The sequence below is a fragment of the Ranitomeya imitator genome, chromosome 2, assembly GCF_032444005.1.
Source record: "Ranitomeya imitator isolate aRanImi1 chromosome 2, aRanImi1.pri, whole genome shotgun sequence".
NCBI lineage: Eukaryota > Metazoa > Chordata > Amphibia > Anura > Dendrobatidae > Ranitomeya > Ranitomeya imitator.
In genome coordinates this window covers 222497945-222519551 of record NC_091283.1, presented here as the reverse complement: position 1 = coordinate 222519551, position 21607 = coordinate 222497945, and the positions used below count along the sequence as shown (strand labels likewise).

General features: G+C 42.2%; 1 protein-coding gene across 4 annotated transcripts in view; it reads right to left on the bottom strand.

The window, feature by feature from the left end:
• LOC138662744 (uncharacterized) overlaps nucleotides 1-21607 on the bottom strand; it is a 175536-nt gene that overhangs the window by 114761 nt on the left and 39168 nt on the right. For 3 of the 4 annotated variants that reach the window (XM_069748638.1, XM_069748640.1, XM_069748642.1), the window contains exon 2: nucleotides 4324-4431. The exons of the other annotated variant lie outside the window; for it this stretch is intronic. In XM_069748638.1, the coding sequence (XP_069604739.1) occupies nucleotides 4324-4431 (108 nt within the window). The remainder of the gene's footprint in view (nucleotides 1-4323; nucleotides 4432-21607) is intronic. 4 annotated transcript variants of the gene reach the window in all.

Sequence of the window (21607 nt, the reverse complement as noted above, 5' to 3'; positions counted from 1 at the left end):
CAGCCCCCCACATGTAATGACGGTGAAATGAGAGGAAAGCACATACGTAGTAATGAAAACAGATTCAGCAAAATGAGGCCCGCTAAAACTAGATAGCAGAGGATACAAAAGTGAACTGCGCGGTCAGCGAAAAAACCCTACAAAAAACCATCCTGAAATTACCTGAACTCATGTGCCAACTCATGGAACATGAGGAGTAATATCAGCCCACTAGAGCAACCAGCAACAAGGAATCACATTACTGCAAGCTGGACTAAAACAAAAATAAAGCAAAACGTGGAACAGGAAAATCAAAAACTTAGCTTGTCCTGATGATTACAGAAGCAGAAAGCAGAGGTAACAAGACACACTGATAACATTGATCGCCGGCGAGGAAATGACAAGAAAGCCAGGTTAAATAGGAAACTCCCATATCCTGATAGAACAGGTGGACACCAGAGACCGCAGAGAACACAAGTCACCCAGTACCATCTGTAACCACCAGAGGGAGCCCAAAAACAGAATCCACAACAGGCATCTAGCCCAGGAAATTCTTTTGGGCCCAGTAGAATTTGGTGCTACTCAGCAGCGTACTTCACCCATAAAGCAAGCTACACCGCCTGTTTACCTAACTACTATTTTGTAACGGCATCTAGCCCAGGAAATCCTTTTGGGCCTAGTAGAATTTGGTGCTACTCAGCAGCGTACCCCACCCATGAAACAAACTACACTGCCTGTTTACCTAACTACTATTTTGTAACGGCATCTAGCCCAGGAAATCCTTTTGGGCCTAGTAGAATTTAGTGCTACTCAGCAGTGTACCCCACCCATGAAGCAAGCTACACCGCCTGTTTACCTAACTACTATATTGTAATGGCATCTAGCCCAGGAAATCCTTTTGGGCCTAGTAGAATTTGGTGCTACTCAGCAGCGTACTTCACCCATGAAGCAAGCTACACCGTCTGTTTACCTAACTACTATTTTGTAACGGCATCTAGCCCAGGAAATCCTTTTGGGCCCAGTAGAATTTGGTGCTACTCAGCAGAGTACCCCACCCATGAAGCAAGCCTCACCACCTGTATACCTAACTACTATTTTGTAATGGCATCTAGCCCAGGAAATCCTTTTGGGCCTAGTAAAATTTGGTGCTACTCAGCAGTGTACCCCACCCATGAAGCAAGCTACACCGTCTGTTTACCTAACTACTATTTTGTAACGGCATCTAGCCCAGGAAATCCTTTTGGGCCTAGTAGAATTTGGTGCTACTCAGCAGCGTACCCCACCAATGAAGCAAGCTACATCGCCTGTTTACCTAACTACTATTTTGTAACGGCATCTAGCCCAGGAAATCCTTTTGGGCCCAGTAGAATTTGGTGCTACTCAGCAGCGTACTTCACCCATGAAGCAAGTTACACTGCCTGTTTACCTAACTACTATTTTGTAACGGCATCTAGCCCAGGAAATCCTTTTGGGCCTAGTAGAATTTGGTGCAACTCAGCAGCGTACCCCACCCATGAAGCAAGCTACACCGCCTGTTTACCTAAGTACTTTTTTTTAACGGCATCTGGCCCAGGAAATCCTTTTGGGCCTTGTAGCAATTTCTGCTACTCAGCAGAGTACCCCATCCATGAAGCAAGCTACACCGCCTTCTTTCTTTCTCAATCTAACCCCTCGGCTCTGGGGTGTCCACTCTCCCTCCAGCTCTCTCCTTCTCACAGGTGGACTACCGCGTGTTTTCACACTGTGGCAAATCTTTTGGGCCCAGGCATAAGAAGTCGTCGAGGTAATGGATAATATGTGCCGCCTTACAAACGTCTATGACGACACATTCGAGGAAGCAACTAAACGCCTCAAATAGTGGGCAGGATATGGAGAACCGCATGGGCAAACAGCGATCTATGTAGTATGCTCCTTCACAGAAGCAGCCCAATGGGAGGACACTATTCGGAGGCACAAGTAGTAACCGGAACGCCCCCTCAATGTCTGTTTTGGCCGTTAGGGTGCCCCTTACCAACTTCTTGACCCGACTGATTGCCTCATCAAAGGACGTACAGTACATAGTACTGTACTTGGTTCCGCGTCGATGTTGTCATTTACTGACCTGCCCCTTGGATATGACAAATGGTGGATTAGTCTAAATGTATTGGGTTCATTTTTTGGCATGACTCCCAACTGGGATACCACTACATCTTTTAAGGAAAGTGTTATGAATGGACCCACCATTCTACCTAAAGATATTTCTTTTCCAAATTTTTTTGTCAAGACTTCTGGGTGTTGGTAGAGTGATTTTAGATTTTTACTCCAGCCTTTCTTGATATTAGAAGGGCAAGACATCTGTGTCTCCTCCTTCTTTTACTCCTCCACCTCTTTTCTTTTCGTATTACTATATGTAGTTTTGACTTTTCCTTGTGTTTGTTGTGTCTTCTGAGCAGTTTGTCAGATTTTGGACACCTTTTAAGGTGTTTTCTATGTGTTTGTATGTGTTTGTGTTTGCCTGCCATTGGTTTCAATGGGTTTCGACCGTGTTCGTCGAACGTTCGACGAACATTCGTCGAACACGTCCCTGTTCGACGAACCGAACCGAACCCGAACACCAGGGAGGTGGCTCAACACTACCTATAACGCTCTCGGGGTCCAGACATGTGACTGTGCAAAATTTTGTGGCTGTAGCTGTGACGGTGCAGATGCCAATCCCGGACATACACACATTCATACACACACACACATTCAGCTTTATATATTAGATATACATATATATGGAACTGAGTGGCATAATGCCCCACACCACAGGATTAGTTCTTTGCTGATGCCGCTACACTGTTGGAATCTATACCTTGACTATTCTGCCATATTCTGGTAGTAGCAGCTGGTTAATTGGATGTGATTAACCTTAGCTCTAAATCAATATATTAGATAAGAGGCATTCATGCACTGAAATACTGCTGGATAAGCCAAGTGGCAACATGGAACAGCAGAGCTGGATAAGCAGGTGCATGGAGTAACACGGAATAGTAGAGCTTGATATGTAGGATGGCACGTGAAACAATGTGGAACAGAGAAGCTTGTAGAGTAGACTCACAGTAGAGCTGAGTCTGTACACAGCCAGATATACAGCCAGGCATCTAAATGCAGACCGCACCTTAAAACAGCAGAGCCTTGCAGACTGGTACGGCCGATATTTATACAGAAAATCTGAGTGGGTGGACAGGGATGTTCAAACAGTTGAGCTGTGTTTGTGAAATTACACTAGAAGGACAGAAGTGCAGCAAAGTAGTAGTGATATGGATGACCAACTACCTGAATACTCAGGCAGCATGCAACCACAATTGATGGAAACATGAATTCTGCCCTTTATCAAATCACTTACCAGTTCATGACCTAAGCTCAGTAGTGGTCAAAACAATGATCTAAAACATCTGAATAGCTCATGAGAAGGAAAACAAAAGTTCTGACTCAAAGTCTATTGAGATGCTGTAACAAAACCATAAATAAGAAATTGATGCTTGGAAACCCTCCAGTGTGGATAAAATCCTCCAAATAACAAAACAGAACAAACCGGCAAAGAAATTAGCTAAAAATCCACCAGAGTGATGTAAAAGGCTCATCACAAGTTATCACAAAATTTGGTTGCACTTGTTCTTGCCAAGGGTGTCACCACCCGATCTAAGGTTAAGGAGGGCAATTAGTTTTTCACATGAAAGATAAAGTTTTTTTTTAATAAATCTTTATGTTCAAGAAGTGGAAGGATCATACAAAAGCGGCACTTTGCATTTACTTGTATTGTCTTCATATTATTTTAAAATGAGCTAATTGATCTGAAGAATTTAATTGTGATACATTAGCAAAAATATAAGAAATTGGGTAACGGCAAATACTTTCTTACACCACTGTATGCGTGATGTGGAAGGGGTCATCCACCACTAGGGAATCCCAGCTTTATCAATTCAGTGAAAAGAAGTAAATTTTCACCTTCTATAGCGACGCCGTTCGAGCGATGGGAGTGAAGTTGTTCCCAAGTGACGTGACATTGGTGTGCCTCATGCAGCCGGCTGTATGCAATGAGAGCGGACGTCTACTTTGATAAAATAGTAAATGCTGCAGCTGATGAGATGCTGCTCATTGGCTGCAGCCGGCACTTGACACAACTGTTGGAAACATCGTCACCAACATTCCTGGAAGAACGGCGCTCCATAAGATGAGAATGGACTGTTTGTATTTCAGGTCAAGCCTTGAATTGATTAAGCTGGGTTATCCAGTAGTAGGCCACCCCTTTAAGAATTACCAAACAAAATTTTTAAGTAATTAGGAAGTACTAAGTAATGAAATGAAATTATTCATAATTACCTATGTGTGCTAAGACTAAGCACAGAATAATAAGTACTGTTCCCAGTGCTGATCTGGTCACAAGGGCTCTTGGGGAGTTGTAATTATATACAGCAAGTAGCATGGTGCCTAGAAAAGCAAGGCAAAAAAACGCTGTAAGCCAATTGCAATACATTCATCACTAAACAATGACTAAACCATAGTATATGTTGTAAAATAAGGTTTCCAATTCAAGGGTTATTTCCCTAAAAAGCAATTTATCCCCTATGCTTGACATACTGTAAGGCTGATCGCTGGGGGTCTGACCACTCGAACCACAAATGGATCCAAATATCCGAGTTTTAGAACTACAATAACATGGATAGTGGTGGGGTGCACATACATATTCTCCGCTTTATTCATTGTCTACAGGAGTAGCTGAATCATACTATGTGGATGGGGGTTGGCTTTGTCAGGACATCATACTGTGTGAGAAAGTTTGTGGTGAACTTATAATATGTAGGAGCTGTGTGGAGACATTATACTCTGTGGGGGGCTTTGTGGTAGCATGATATTGCATAGGAAGCTGTGAATGGACATCATAATGCATAAGGGGCTTTGTGGGGACATCATACTGTGCACAGGGCTGTGTAAGGACCCCAGTCTATTTGGAGGTCTTTATAAGGATATCATACTGTGTGTGGTGCTTTGTGAGGACATCATACTTCGTTAAGGGCTGTGTGGTGGCCACATACTGTTTGGAGGTCTTTATATGGACATCATAATCTGTGTAGTGCTTTGTGAGGACATCATACTGCGTGAAGGGCTGTGTGGTGGCCACATACTGTTTGGAGGTCTTTATATGGACATCATACTGTGTGTGGAGCTTTGTGAGGACATCATACTGGGTGAAGGGCTGTGTGGTGGCCGCATACTGTTTGGGGGTCTTTATATGGACATCATACTGTGTGTGGAGCTTTGTGAGGACATCATACTGCGTGAAGGAATGTGTGGTGGCCGCATACTGTTTGGAGGTCTTTATATGGACATCATACTGTGTGTGGTGATTTGTGAGGATATCATACTGCGTGAAGGGCTGTGTGGTGGCCGCATACTGTTTGGAGGTCTTTATATGGACATCATACTGTGAGTGTGGTGCTTTGTGAGGACATCATACTGCGTGAAGGGCTGTGTGGTGGCCACATACTGTTTGGAGGTTGTTATTTGGACATCATACTGTGTCTGTGGTTCTTTGTGAGGACATCATACTGCGTGAAGGGCTGTGTGGTGGCCACATACTGTTTGGAGGTCTTTATATGGACATCATACTGTGTGTGTGGTTCTTTGTGAGGACATCATACTGCATGAAGGGCTGTGTGATAGCAGCATACTGTTTGGAGGTCTTTATATGGACATCATACTGTGTGTGTGGTTCTTTGTGAGGACATCATACTGCGTGAAGGGCTGTGTGGTGGACGCATACTGTTTGGAGGTCTTTATATGGACATCATACTGTGTGTGGTGCTTTGTGAGGACATCATACTGCGAGAAGGACTGTGTGGTGGCCACATACTGTTTGGAGGTCTTTATATGGACATCATACTGTGTGTGTGGTTCTTTGTGAGGACATCATACTGGGTGAAGGGCTGTGTGATGGCCGCATACTGTTTGGAGGTCTTTATATGGACATAATACTGTGTGTGGTGCTTTGTGTGGGCATTATACTGCGTGAAGGGCTGTGTGGTGGCCACATACTGTTTGGAGGTCTTTATATGGTCATCATACTGTGTGTGTGGTTCTCTGTGAGGACATCATACTGCGTGAAGGGCTGTGTGGTGGTCACATACTGTTTGGAGGTCTTTATATGGACATCATACTGTGTGTGTGGTTCTTTGTGAGGACATCATACTGCGTGAAGGGCTGTGTGGTGGCCCCACGGTCTGTATGTTGACATCATACTGTGTTTGTATCTTTGTGACAACATTTTGGCAACACTGCACTGTGTGTGGGAGTTTGTGGGGATATCATACTATTTAAAGGGGCATCATACTGTTTTATACTCTGCAACAGGCATGGTCTCACAAAAGACCCTTTGAGAAAATTAGTTGAAGACCCCATCCTTATCCTATAGTTAGTTATTAACTTGTTTTTGGGGGGAATAAATCTTTAAAGGAAATGTGTCATTCTCATATCTTCTGTTGATAAAAAAAATCAATACCCTCAATAACAATAATGATATACAATTACAAAAATATTTGAAGAATGTGTTTGTAATAAATATGTTTCAGAGCCTAAAGGGATAATGAGAAAATAAGAAAACATGCAACCGCTCGAGGTTGAAGCTTCTAGACTTAACAATGAGCTCGAAACTGCACTACACTGTCAACCCATGGAGCATGATGTCAGGAAAAGAACAGTCCATGTCTTTTTCAGAACACTTGGTCAATTTTTTAAGCAGCAAAGATGTATCAATGCAACTGGGACAGGTGGTGTAGTCTCTACTGTCGGGTGCAAATTACTATGCCCTGAACACTCTGTCTGCTCTAAATTTGGGCAAAATAACTTATGTTCCCTGCATGGTGCACATCCTAAATGCAATAATGTAAAATTTCAAAATTTCAAAATGCAACATCTTGAAGAAGGCGGTCGATATGGCCTGGTGAATGTTTGGGCAGTTCAACCAAGGTTTGCAAAAACTGAATGGTGTTACTAAGTGTCTCTTGATTTGCAATGTTGAAATGTGATGTATTTCAATGCTACATGTGTTGGAGTCTTTGTATGAGTAAAGTTGTGACTGATTTGGCATGCAGCAAGCAAAACTGGAGCTTGTATTTTGAAATTGACCATTGACTGCTGATGAAGAACATAGGATCTTCAAAAAGGCTACTAAATGTGTTAGTTGAGATAACTGTGGCCTCAAGATGTCATTCCCCTTGTATTTATATTGGAAGAAAACATTTGCAAGGAAGCAACAAGGGATGAAGGAAGAACAGGAGCTTCTACAGGGTGAATACTCCACTGGGGATGTTGGGGAATCTTTTACAGTTGGATGTGGGAGGAGAAGGATAAGCAGCTGGAGATTGAGTTATCCTTGACAAGGCTGAATGTCAATGAGAAGTTGGTTATGATGACAGTGATGACCGAGCCGGCTATGGTGAGCAACTGTCACAGTGGGGTTCAGAAAAGAACCAATAGTGTCCTCTGACCTGCTGGTGATCATGACGAGCTTGATTACATGTGGAAAACCATCATTTTAAACTCCATTACAAAAAATTTTATTGATCAAAAAATAGCATAAAAGCCATCCCACCACAACAAGGTAACTCTGATCGGGGCGGTCCTACACTGTCTAATATTAAAACCTTACCATGTGTCAATGTTGACCTCTGTGTGAATAAGGGCAGACAACAGGACTGGGCTCAACCAGTAGAACACCAGCCTGGGGAAGCTTTATATACAATTTCTAATGCAGGAAAGGGTGGTCGCACCCCATCTTGCACAGAATGCAATAATACAAAGAAAAAAGCACAAAAATTGAGCTTGACTTTAGTTGGTATACATGCAGCCCATAAACGCATGTTCACATTGGCCACAAAATACGTAAAACCTACAAGAGAAAAAATGAGCAAAAACCCTGCAGTAAATATTAAATAAAAATCAAAAAGTGCATTTAAATAACACAGAGTTGTTAGTAATGTATATAAGAAAGAATTGTACTAGATAATCTTATTTTGTGGCTCAGTCCAAAATCCTAAAAAGAAAATTTAAAGAAAAAAGATACCAAAAAAATCTGATAAATGGTGCAAATCGGGACGTATCTTCTCCTATCAATTAATAGAAAAGAAAAAATTCAAAGTACATCTTTGGATTTGAGTCCTGGGAAGCGCTGCCTTTCATGGGCTGGATGTGTTCATTTTGATTTACTTGTCCTGTGTGGGCCTGTGTTTGGCTTTTTCACTTGGATCCACCTGATGCAAGCTGCAAGCCCTGTCATTTGAAAAGAATCCCAGAGGAATTTTTTGATGATACATAATCTAAAGCTTTACACTAAACGACTTACCAACGATCACGACCAGCGATACGACCTGGCCGTGATCATTGGTAAGTCGTTGTGTGGTCGTTGGGGAGCTGTCACACAGACAGCTCTCTCCAGCGACCAACGATCAGGGGAACGACTTCGGCATCGTTGAAACTGTCTTCAACGATGCCGAAGTCCCCCTGCAGCACCCGGGTAACCAGGGTAAACATCGGGTTACTAAGTGCAGGGCTGCGCTTAGTAACCCGATATTTACCCTGGTTACCATTGTAAAAGTTAAAAAAAAAAACACTACATACTCACATTCCGATGTCTGTCACGTCCCCCGCCGTCAGCTTCCCTGCACTGACTGTGTCAGCGCCGGCAGTACCAGCGGTGACGTCACCGCTGTGCTCTGCTTTATGGCCGGCGCTGACACTGTCAGTGCAGGGAAGCTGACGGCGGGGGACGTGACAGACATCAGAATGTGAGTATGTAGTGTTTTTTTTTTTTACTTTTACAATGGTAACCAGGGTAAATATCGGGTTACTAAGCGCGGCCCTGCACTTATTAACCCGATATTTACCCTGGTTGCAAGTGAACACATCGCTGGATCGGCGTCACACATGCCAATCCAGCGATGACAGCGGGTGATCAGCGACCAAAAAATGGTCCTGATCATTCCCCAGCGACCAACGATCTCCCAGCAGGGGCCTGATCGTTGGTCGCTGTCACACATAACGAGATCGTTAGCGGGATCATTGCTATGTCACAAAAAGAGTGACGTTGCAACGATATCGTTATGTGTGACTCCAGCTTTAAGCTATAACAGTTTTCCACCAGGTGAGTGCATGAAGCTGTGCACCCATCAAAGACTATTATATATTGTGTTTACGCACTTAGGGTGCCGTGTTTTGTCTGTTCTTCTCTCCCAAACAGGGTGTCTTTTGTTTATTCGTATATAGTTACTGAAAGGAATTCTTTCTAATCAGTTGAAGATTGACACCCCAGACAATGAAGCGGAGCGAGCAGCCTTGAGTGAAAATGGAGCATTATAATAACAGAATTGGGAGGAGAAAGGAACTGTTATCCTCTAATGATGAGCGAGTATACTCGTTACTTGGGTTTCCCCGTGCATGCTCGGGTGGTACTCCATTAAGAACATGACCAATACAAGGTTGGATAATTTCTTTTCTGAACCTATGATTAATATGGAGACTAAAAAGACCATCACTGGTCTTTTTTTGGAATTTAAAAAACATCTGAAGGTAGAGATAAGACATCAGATCGATGCAGAATTTTTAGGTATTTGTATTGACCAAAAAATAGTTCCAAATGGTTTTAAGATTCATTTTAATAGTACTTTTCCAGATGACAGTAATTTTACTAACAATTGGAATAATATTTTAAATGGTTGTTCTTATAGTCTTATGAGTTCACGAGCTAGCTGGTAAAGCCCCAATGATTTGTGAAAAGAAACTATTTGAACTTGAAAGGTTTAAAGGTTTACATGTTTTTGATCTAGTGAATGATGATATCACCAGGAAACTCAGAGTATTTGAAAACAATTTAGTTAATATAAAAACATTTTGAAGGGATACCGTTAAAACTAAATCAATGTCGTTGTCGGGTCACCAATCTAACCCAAGAAGAGGTGCGAAACCGGCTAAATAAGATTAAAATAGATAAATCTCCGGGTCCGGATGGCATACACCCACGAGTACTAAGAGAACTAAGTAATGTAATAGATAAACCATTATTTCTTATTTTTAGTGACTCTATAGCGACAGGGTCTGTTCCGCAGGACTGGCGCATAGCAAATGTGGTGCCAATATTCAAAAAGGGCTCTAAAAGTGAACCTGGAAATTATAGGCCAGTAAGTCTAACCTCTATTGTTGGTAAAATATTTGAAGGGTTTCTGAGGGATGTTATTCTGGATTATCTCAATGAGAATAACTGTTTAACTCCATATCAGCATGGGTTTATGAGAAATCGCTCCTGTCAAACCAATCTAATCAGTTTTTATGAAGAGGTAAGCTATAGACTGGACCACGGTGAGTCATTGGACGTGGTATATCTCGATTTTTCCAAAGCGTTTGATACCGTGCCGCACAAGAGGTTGGTACACAAAATTAGAATGCTTGGTCTGGGGGAAAATGTGTGTAAATGGGTTAGTAACTGGCTTAGTGATAGAAAGCAGAGGGTGGTTATAAATGGTATAGTCTCTAACTGGGTCGCTGTGACCAGTGGGGTACCGCAGGGGTCAGTATTGGGACCTGTTCTCTTCAACATATTCATTAATGATCTGGTAGAAGGTTTACACAGTAAAATATCGATATTTGCAGATGATACAAAACTATGTAAAGCAGTTAATACAAGAGAAGATAGTATTCTGCTACAGATGGATCTGGATAAGTTGGAAACTTGGGCTGAAAGGTGGCAGATGAGGTTTAACAATGATAAATGTAAGGTTATACACATGGGAAGAGGGAATCAATATCACCATTACACACTGAACGGGAAACCACTGGGTAAATCTGACAGGGAGAAGGACTTGGGGATCCTAGTTAATGATAAACTTACCTGGAGCAGCCAGTGCCAGGCAGCAGCTGCCAAGGCAAACAGGATCATGGGGTGCATTAAAAGAGGTCTGGATACACATGATGAGAGCATTATACTGCCTCTGTACAAATCCCTAGTTAGACCGCACATGGAGTACTGTGTCCAGTTTTGGGCACCGGTGCTCAGGAAGGATATAATGGAACTAGAGAGAGTACAAAGGAGGGCAACAAAATTAATAAAGGGGATGGGAGAACTACAATACCCAGATAGATTAGCGAAATTAGGATTATTTAGTCTAGAAAAAAGACGACTGAGGGGCGATCTAATAACCATGTATAAGTATATAAGGGGACAATACAAATATCTCGCTGAGGATCTGTTTATACCAAGGAAGGTGACTGGCACAAGGGGGCATTCTTTGCGTCTGGAGGAGAGAAGGTTTTTCCACCAACATAGAAGAGGATTCTTTACTGTTAGGGCAGTGAGAATCTGGAATTGCTTGCCTGAGGAGGTGGTGATGGCGAACTCAGTCGAGGGGTTCAAGAGAGGCCTGGATGTCTTCCTGGAGCAGAACAATATTGTATCATACAATTATTAGGTTCTGTGGAAGGACGTAGATCTGGGTATTTATTATGATGGAATATAGGCTGAACTGGATGGACAAATGTCTTTTTTCGGCCTTACTAACTATGTTACTATGTTACTAATGTCAAAGGGGCCGATTAGGAGTAAAAACCTGACAGATACTAAGAAAAACCCTGGCAAATTAACAGAAGTCGTGGCCCCTCAGGAATCAGGTGTAAAACAAACAAGGATCATAATAAACTCAAATATAAAAAGTGTACTAGGTACTGGCACAACTAACTCTCAAATTAAATTACCTTTAAGTATGTCTGCCCCTGAGAATTTTTACACTGTATCCAATAAAAACGCAAAAAAAAGAAAAAATCCTCATTTACTGAAAAAAACATTCCACTTAAAGCCCAAGATTATTGTAATGAAAAAAAATGCTTTAACATAATCTTTCCCTAATCCTGCACTTCATCCACTGGATATTCCAACAGCATCACACAGGTTGGAAACTTCTAATATTGAATTTGAAAGAAATGAACTAACCATCCATGACAGCATGGAATCCTCATCTACATTCACAACAGTACTGCAAGCACCTACACCATCTCCATCCACAGTTACAACCAACATCTCTTTAGAGATAGGTCCCACACGTCAAAGTGTTTCAGAAATCATTTTACCATCCCTGATCAGTTCTTCACAAACGGCTCAAATTTTAGGTCCGATACAAAAGGATGACATTACAAATTACTTCGCACTGGCTGTAATCTCAAGATCCAAAAAAAGCAACATAGAGGATCAAACATAGACACTTTTTTTTTCATTAGTATCCGAAGAATTCAGGAAATGGGAAAATAATAATAACAAAAATAAAATCAAAAAGCATGAAATTGGGAAAAATAAGATAAAAAGGGAGAACAATATCTCTAAAAAAGAAAAAGTGGCATTGGAGGATTTGAGACAAAATATAGACATAGTAATAAGGCAAGCTGATAAAGGTGGGAGTAGTTGTGCAAAATAGATCTGATTATATTGAGTAGGCTCTGAACATATTGTCTGATATAAAATACAAAATTTTAAAAGAAGATCCTACACAATCCTTTATTCGGGACTATCAGCATATGCTCAATGAAGCCTATGGGAGGAATATTCTCAATAAAACAGAAAAAGGGTTTTAACAAATCCTGCGCCAACCATGGCGTTATTTTATCATCTACTGCATAAGAACCCTAAAAAACCACCTGACAGACCTATCATATCAGGAATAGGGTCCTTGACTTGTCTTCTTTCTCATTATATTGACTTGTTTTTACAAGATCTAGTAATGTCTCTTCCTTCTTATTTGAGAGATTCTATACAATTAGTTGAGGAATTGAGGGATATTGAATGGAAAGACAATTATTCTTTCATCTCATTGGATGTAAATTCATTATATTCAAACATGGTTCATGAAATGGGGGAAAATGCAGTGGGTTTCTATTTAGCAAGGACAGAGATGCTTCCCGAAAAAGGGATTTTTTGTTAAGGGTTCTGAAATTAATTCTTGAATATAATGTGTTCACTTTTGAAGGAGTACCGTATTTACAGTGGCTCGACACCGCGATTGGGACTCGGGCTGCACCAAGTTTCACAAATTTATTCATGGGGCGATTTGAATCCTCATCGTCACTCTCTAAGCCTATTATCCCCCACAAAATAAGACTTTATAAGCGCTTCAGAGTGATCTGATTATCATGTGTAAGGGGAAAGAGGAGGAAGTGGCACAATTAAAAAAGGAGCTTAATAATAGCACCTGGGGCATCACCTTCACGTCAAAAATGGTGTTTCTTGATCTGGGGATCAGCCATAGTAGGAAAAAAATTATCACAAAAAAAAAAAAAAAATTTTTTTAAAAAGTGGATTCAAATGGCTTTTTAGATTTTAACCCCTTAATGACAGCCAATACATCTTTTAACTGACCTGAGATATTAGAGAATAGCCTCCCCATACAGATAACAATCCAGCATCTGTCGGTTGTGCACTATAGCTGACAACTTTCTGCATCAGCCAAGATCAGTGTTTGCACCGTCCAAATCTGTTTAACGCCTTAGATGCTGCTGTAAATAGTGACTACATCATTATATATGATTAACAAAGTGTGGAGGCTTCCTCTTTATCCCAATTGGTGCCCTCAGATCATGATTTTGTGGTCCTGATGTTTGCCGTGGCAATTCATGACCAAATAGCAGCATTAGCATCTGATGGCTGTTGTAACCTGTTCAGAAGATAGAGGCATTTAGGTGGTAATAATACACATTTTCATTTCTGTCATACCACTTTGCATTAATTCCTCTAAAGCACCTGAAGGGTTAATAAACTACCTAACAGCAGTTTTTGACATGTCAAGGGGTGCTGTTTTTAAAATGGTATCACGATTGGGGGTTTCCCAATATATGAGACCCCTAAAGTCACTTCAAATATGGATAAGTCCTAAAAAAATAAATTTTGTCAATTTCCTTGAAAAAATGAAAAATTGCTGCTACATTTTTAAACCTCCAAAAATGCTAAAAAAAAAATAAAATAACATTTTACAAATGATGCTGATGTAAAGCCGACATGTGGGAAATGTTATTTATTAATGTTTTGCTGTGGTATGACCATCTGGATTAAAGAGATAATCATTCAAATTTTGAAAATTGCTATTTTTTTAACATTTTTCTCAAATTTTTGATATTTTTTATAAACAAACACAAAACATATTGACCTAAATTTACCATTATCATAAAGTATAATGTGTCACGAAAAAATAGTATCAAAATCACTGGGATTAGTTAAAACGTTGCAGAGTTATTATCACATAAAGTGACACTGGTCAGATGTTAAAAATTTGGCTCCGTCACTAAGGGGTTAATAGTGCACATTACAAAAAGAGGAAGGTCAATAAACCCGCTGTCAATTTTTTCATCTAAGAATGAATAGTAAGAGAGAATCTGATTATGTGGCTATGTCCAAAATCCTAAAAAGAAAATTTAAAGAAAAAAAGATTCCCCAAAAATCTGATAAATGGTGGATATATGAACATATCTTCTCCTATCTACTATATAATTGTCTAAGAGTCATTTCCGTCTGTCTGTCTGTCTGTCCTTCTGTCACGGTTATTCATTCGCTAATTGGTCTCGCCAGCTGCCTGTCATGGCTGCCGGGACCAATCAGTCTGGAAGAAAATGGCCGCTCCTTACTCCCCGCAGTCAGTGCCTGTCGCCCGCATAGTCCCCTCTGGTCACCGCTAACACAGGGTTAATGCCAGCGGTAACGGACCACGTTATGCCGCGGGTAACGCACTCCGTTACCGCCGCTATTAACCCTGTGTGTCCCCAACTTTTTACTATTGACGCTGCCTATGCTGCATCAATAGTAAAAAATGTAATGTTAAAAATAATTAAAAAAAAATAAACCTGCTATACTCACCCTCTGTAGTCCGCTGAGCCGCTCCCGCCGGCCTCCATCTTCTGCTGCAGTTTCCGGTGGCAAAGATGGTATGGCAGAAGGACCTGCCATGACGTCACGGTCATGTGACCGCGACGTCGTCACAAGCCCTGCGCGTCTGCGCTAGAAAGACCTGCCGTGACATCACAGTCATGTGACCGCGACGTCATTACAGGTCCTGCGCCCATACCAACGCTGGGACCGGAAGCTGCCGTGGACTACAAGGGGCCTTCGGAAAGGTGAGTACATGTTTTTCACCTGTGACAAACCTGGCTGGGCAATATACTACGTAGCTGGGCAATATACTATGTGACTGGCCAATATACTACGTGGCTCTGTGCTGTATACTACTTTGCTGTGCAATATACTATGTGGCTCTGTGCTGTATACTACATCACTCGGCAATATACTACGTCACTGGGCAATATACTACGTTACTGGCCAATATACTACGTGGCTCTGTGCTGTATACTACGCTGCTGTGCGATATACTACGTCACTGGGCAATATACTACGTAATTGGGCAATATACTATGTGACTGGGCAATATACTACGTGGCTGCGTAATATACTACGTGACTGGGCAATATACTACGTGGCTGCGCAATATACTACGTGACTGGGCAATATACTATGTAACTGGCCAATATACTACATGGCTGGCCAATATACTACGTGACTAGGCAATATACTACGTGACTGGGGCAATATAATATGCAACTGACCAATATACTACGTGGCTGCGCAATATACTACGTCACTGGGCAATATACTACGTGGCTGGGCAATATATTATGTGGCTGGGCAATATACTATGTGGCTCTGCAATATACTAAGTGGCTGGGCAATATACTACATGGCTGGGCAATATACTATGTGGGCTGTGCAATATACTACATGGCTGGGCAATATACTTGACATGTCGGACGCGGTTCACACTAGGGCGTCCGACAGACAGCGGTAATTCCACATTTGTCCACTATACGCTCAGTGGTGCCGGCCAGATTTTATCCATCCAGGTTTTCCAGGGTTAATCTGGATGGTAATCTGGTTGGAGGCTGGGTCACGCCCATGGCCTTTAAATAGTCATTCTGGACTTTGGGTGTCGCCGATTATAGCTTGTGTCTTGTGCCTGGTGATCTCGGTCTGGAGTGGTGGTCTAGGAGTTGAAGTATCGTATCTGGTGGTGTATTATCCTTTGTCATATTTCTCCTTCCTATATTTGTGTTTATTTTTGCCCTGTGCACATTATAGTGTTTTCCTGTGTGTCTGCGGCATGGTGCGTTTTTAGTTTTCCCTGTCTGTACTTTCTGTGTAGGTTGGTGTGTGGTCTTATCACTGGGTGGCGGGTGGAGGTTCCAGCATAGGGCTGAAACAGGAGTCAGGGTCAGGCCTGGCGGCCCAGACAAGCACACCATCAGTGTAAATTCTGGGAGAGGGACAGACAGGGTTTTCCCTAGTCTGAGGGATATCGCAGGGGCCCGGGTAATCAGCTTTAGTCTACCCAATACCCCAATGACAATACTACGTGGCTGTGCACTATACTACGTGGCTGGGCAATATACTACGTGGTTGGGCAATATACTACGTGGGCTGTGCAATATACTACGTGGACATGCATATTCTAGAATACCCGATGCGTTAGAATCGGGCCGCCATCTAGTAGATTAATAAAAAAGAAAAATTCAAAATATCATCATCATGTGAGTCCTGGGAAGCGCTGCCACTCATGGCCTGGATGTGTTCGTTTTGATGAAGAGACAGAAGGATTTGTACGAGCGACATCCATAAAAGATCTGATGTTAGTTCTCCAAGATGTTTAGCTCAACATCACTGACAGGTTCCTTCAAAAACTGTGTGTATTTGGAACTAGAAGAATGGATGCTTTAGTGCTGTTTTAATGGCAATTTGTATTTCTCTTTTGTTTATTGACTTTGCATTATATTAACTGACTAGCTGAAGAGCCCGGCGTTGCCTGGGCATAGTAAATATCTGTGGTTAGTTAGAGCACCTTATTTCTCTTATTTTCCCATCATGCCTCTCATTTTCCCAATCACATCTTTCATTTTCCCCCTCACATCTCTCATTTTCTCCCTCACTCCTCTCATTCCCCTCTAACACTTGTCATTTCGACCTCACATCTGTCATTTTCCGATCACTCCACTATTTTCCCTCACTCCTCTCATTTTGCACTCACACCTTTTCATTTTCACCTCACACCTCTCATTTTCACCTCAGTATATACATGTTTGTCATCTCCCTTATATATAGTATACACCTGTATGTCATCTCCTGTATATAGTATATACCTGTATGTCATCTCCCCTGTATATAGTATGTACCTGCTGTGTGTCATCTCCCCTGTATATAGTATATACCTGTATGTCATCTCCTCCTATATATAGTATATACCTGGATGTCATCTCCTTCTATATAATGTATATACCTGTATGTCATCTCCTCCTGTATATAGTATATACCTGTGTGTCATCTCCCCTGTATATAGTATATATCTGTGTGCCATCTCCTCCTGTATATAGTATATACCTGTATGTCATCTTCTATATATAGCATATACCTGTATGTCATCTCCTCCTGTATACAGGTCCTTCTCAAAAAATTAGCATATAGTGTTAAATTTCATTATTTACCATAATGTAATGATTACAATTAAACTTTCATATATTATAGATTCATTATCCACCAACTGAAATTTGTCAGGTCTTTTATTGTTTTAATACTGATGATTTTGGCATACAACTCCTGATAACCCAAAAATCCTGTCTCAATAAATTAGCATATCTAGAAAAGGTTCTCTAAACGACCTATTACCCTAATCTTCTGAATCAACTAATTAACTCTAAACACATGCAAAAGATACCTGAGGCTTTTATAAACTCCCTGCCTGGTTCATTACTCAAAACCCCCATCATGGGTAAGACTAGCGACCTGACAGATGTCAAGAAGGCCATCATTGACACCCTCAAGCAAGAGGGTAAGACCCAGAAAGAAATTTCTCAACAAATAGGCTGTTCCCAGAGTGCTGTATCAAGGCACCTCAATGGTAAGTCTGTTGGAAGGAAACAATGTGGCAGAAAACGCTGTACAACGAGAAGAGGAGACCGGACCCTGAGGAAGATTGTGGAGAAGGAGCGATTCCAGACCTTGGGGAACCTGAGGAAGCAGTGGACTGAGTCTGGTGTGGAAACATCCAGAGCCACCGTGCACAGGCGTGTGCAGGAAATGGGCTACAGGTGCCGCATTCCCCAGGTAAAGCCACTTTTGAACCATAAACAGCGGCAGAGGCGCCTGACCTGGGCTACAGAGAAGCAGCACTGGACTGTTGCTAAGTGGTCCCAAGTACTTTTTTCTGATGAAAGCAAATTTTGCATGTCATTCGGAAATCAAGGTGCCAGAGTCTGGAGGAAGACTGGGGAGAAGGAAATGCCAAAATGCCTGGAGTCCAGTGTCAAGTACCCACAGTCAGTGATGGTGTGGGGTGCCATGTCAGCTGCTGGTGTTGGTCCACTGTGTTTCATCAAGGGCAGGGTCAATGCTTTATGGTGATGAAGATTTCATTTTTCAGCACGACCTGGCACCTGCTCACAGTGCCAAAACCACTGGTAAATGGTTTACTGACCATGGTATTACTGTGCTCAATTGGCCTGCCAACTCTCCTGACCTGAACCCCATAGAGAATCTGTGGGATATTGTGAAGAGAAAGTTGAGAGACGCAAGACCCAACACTCTGGATGAGCTTAAGGCCGCTATTGAAGCATCCTGGGCCTCCATAACATCTCAGCAGTGTCACAGGCTGATTGCCTCCATGCCACGCCGCATTGAAGCAGTCATTTCTGCCAAAGGATTCCCGACCAAGTATTGAGTGCATAACTGAACATTATTATTTGTTGGTTTTTTTGTTTGTTATTAAAAAACACTTTTATTTGATTGGATGGGTGAAATATGCTAATTTATTGAGACAGGATTTTTGGGTTATCAGGAGTTGTATGCCAAAATCATCAGTATTAAAACAATAAAAGACCTGACAAATTTCAGTTGGTGGATAATGAATCTATAATATATGAAAGTTTAATTGTAATCATTACATTATGGTAAATAATGAAATTTAACACTATATGCTAATTTTTTGAGAAGGACCTGTATAGTATATACCTGTAGGTCATCTGCTCCTGTATATAGTATGTACCTGTATGTCATCTCCTCCTCTATATAGTATATACCTGTGTGTCATCTCTCCTGTATATAGTATATATCTGTGTGTCATCTCCCCTGTACATAGTATATACCTGTGTGATCTCCTGTATTAGACCTCGTTCACACGTTATTTGCTCAGTATTTTTACCTCAGTATTTGTAAGATAAATTGGCAGCCTGATAAATCCCCAGCCAACAGGAAGCCCTCCCCCTGGTGTTATGACCTGGTGGTGAGGACAATAATGGACCTGGTGGTTAAGAACACACAGAATGACCTGATAGTTACTAACAATACAGGACAAGCTCTGAGACGTGGAAACTCTGCTGACCGCAATCCCTAATCCTATCACACACACTAGAAATAGCCGTGGAGCGCTCCTGACGCTCCCTAGGCGCCTCGTCACAGCCTAAGGAACTAGCTAGCCCTAGAGATAGAAAAATAAAGCCTACCTTGCCTCAGAGAAATTCCCAAAGGAACAGGCAGCCCCCCACATATAATGACTGTGAGTAAAGATGAAAATCACAAACACAGAGATGAAATAGATTTAGCAAAGTGAGGCCCGACTTACTGAACAGGCAGAGGATAGGAAAGGTAACTTTGCGGTCAGCACAAAAAACTACAAAAAGACCACGCAGAGGGCGCAAAAAGACCCTCCGCACTGACTCACGGTGTGGAGGAGCTCCATCTGCGTCCCAGAGCTTCCAGCAAGCAAGACAAAAATCAAAATAGCAAGCTGGACAGAAAAAATAGCAAACAGAGAAAAACAAGCAGGAACTTAGCTTCTGCTGGGAAGACAGGTCACAAGAACGATCCAGGAGCGAACTAGACCAATACTGGAACATTGACAGGTGGCATGGAGCAAAGATCTAGGTGGAGTTAAATAGAGCAGCCAGCCAACGAATTAACCTCGTCACCTGTGGAAGGAACCTCAGAAGCCGCAGCCCCACTCACAACCACCAGAGGAAGCCCATGGACAGAACCAGCCGAAGTACCATTCATGACCACAGGAGGGAGCCTAACAACAGAATTCACAACAGTACCCCCCCCTTGAGGAGGGGTCACCGAACCCTCACCAGAGCCCCCAGGCCGACCAGGACGAGCCAAATGAAAGGCACAAACCAGATCGGCAGCATGAACATCAGAGGCAAAGACCCAGGAATTATCTTCCTGACCATAACCCTTCCACTTGCCCAGGTACTGGAGTTTCCATCTCGAAATACGAGAATCCAAAATCTTCTCCACCACATACTCCAACTCCCCCTCAACCAACACCGGGGCAGGAGGATCAACGGATGGAACCACAGGCGCCACGTATCTCCGCAACAACGACCTATGGAATACATTATGGATGGCAAAAGAAGCTGGAAGGGTCAAACGAAATGACACAGGATTGAGAACCTCAGAAATCTTATACGGACCAATGAAACGAGGCTTAAACTTAGGAGAGGAAAGGTAACTTTGCGGTCAGCACAAAAAACTACAAAAAGACCACGCAGAGGGCGCAAAAAGACCCTCCGCACCGACTCACGTGCGGAGGCGCTCCCTCTGCGTCCCAGAGCTTCCAGCAAGCAAGACAAAAATCAAAATAGCAAGCTGGACAGAAAAAATAGCAAACAGAGAAAAACAAGCAGGAACTTAGCTTCTGCTGGGAAGACAGGTCACAAGAACAATCCAGGAGCGAACTAGACCATAACTGGAACATTGACAGGTGGCATGGAGCAAAGATTTAGGTGGAGTTAAATAGAGCAGCCAGCCAACGAATTAACCTCGTCACCTGTGGAAGGAACCTCAGAAGCCGCAGCCCCACTCACAACCACCAGAGGAAGCCCATGGACAGAACCAGCCGAAGTACCATTCATGACCACAGGAGGGAGCCTAACAACAGAATTCACAACACCCTGGCAGTATATATTAGCTCACACATACACATAATAGACAGGTCATGTGACTGACAGCTGTCATATTTCCTATATGGTACATTTGTTGCTCTTGTAGTTTGTCTGCTTATTAATCAGATTTTTATTTTTGAAGGATAATACCAGACTTGTGTGTGTTTTAGGGCGAGTTTCGTTTGTCAAGTTGTGTGTGTTGAGTTGTGTGTGGCGACATGCATATAGCGACTTTTGTGAGATAAGTTTTGTGTAGCAACATGCGTGCAGCAACTTTTTGTCTGTTGAGTTGCATGTGACAGGTTAGTGTAGCAAGTTGTGTGCAGCAAGTTTTGCGCATGGCGAGTTTTATGTGTGGTGCCTTTTGAGTATGTGCAAGTTTTGTGTGAGGCAACTTTTGCATGTGTTGCAAATTTTGTGCATGTGGCAATTTTTCCACGTGTGCAAATTTTGCGTGTGGCGAGTTTTCCATGAGGTGAGTTTTGCACTTGTGGCGAGTTTTGTGTGAGCCTAGTTTTTGCATGTGGCGAGTTTTGCGCGAGGCGAGTTTTGAGCGGCGACTTTTGTGTTTTGACTTTTATGTGGCGAGGTTGGTGTATGTGTGGTG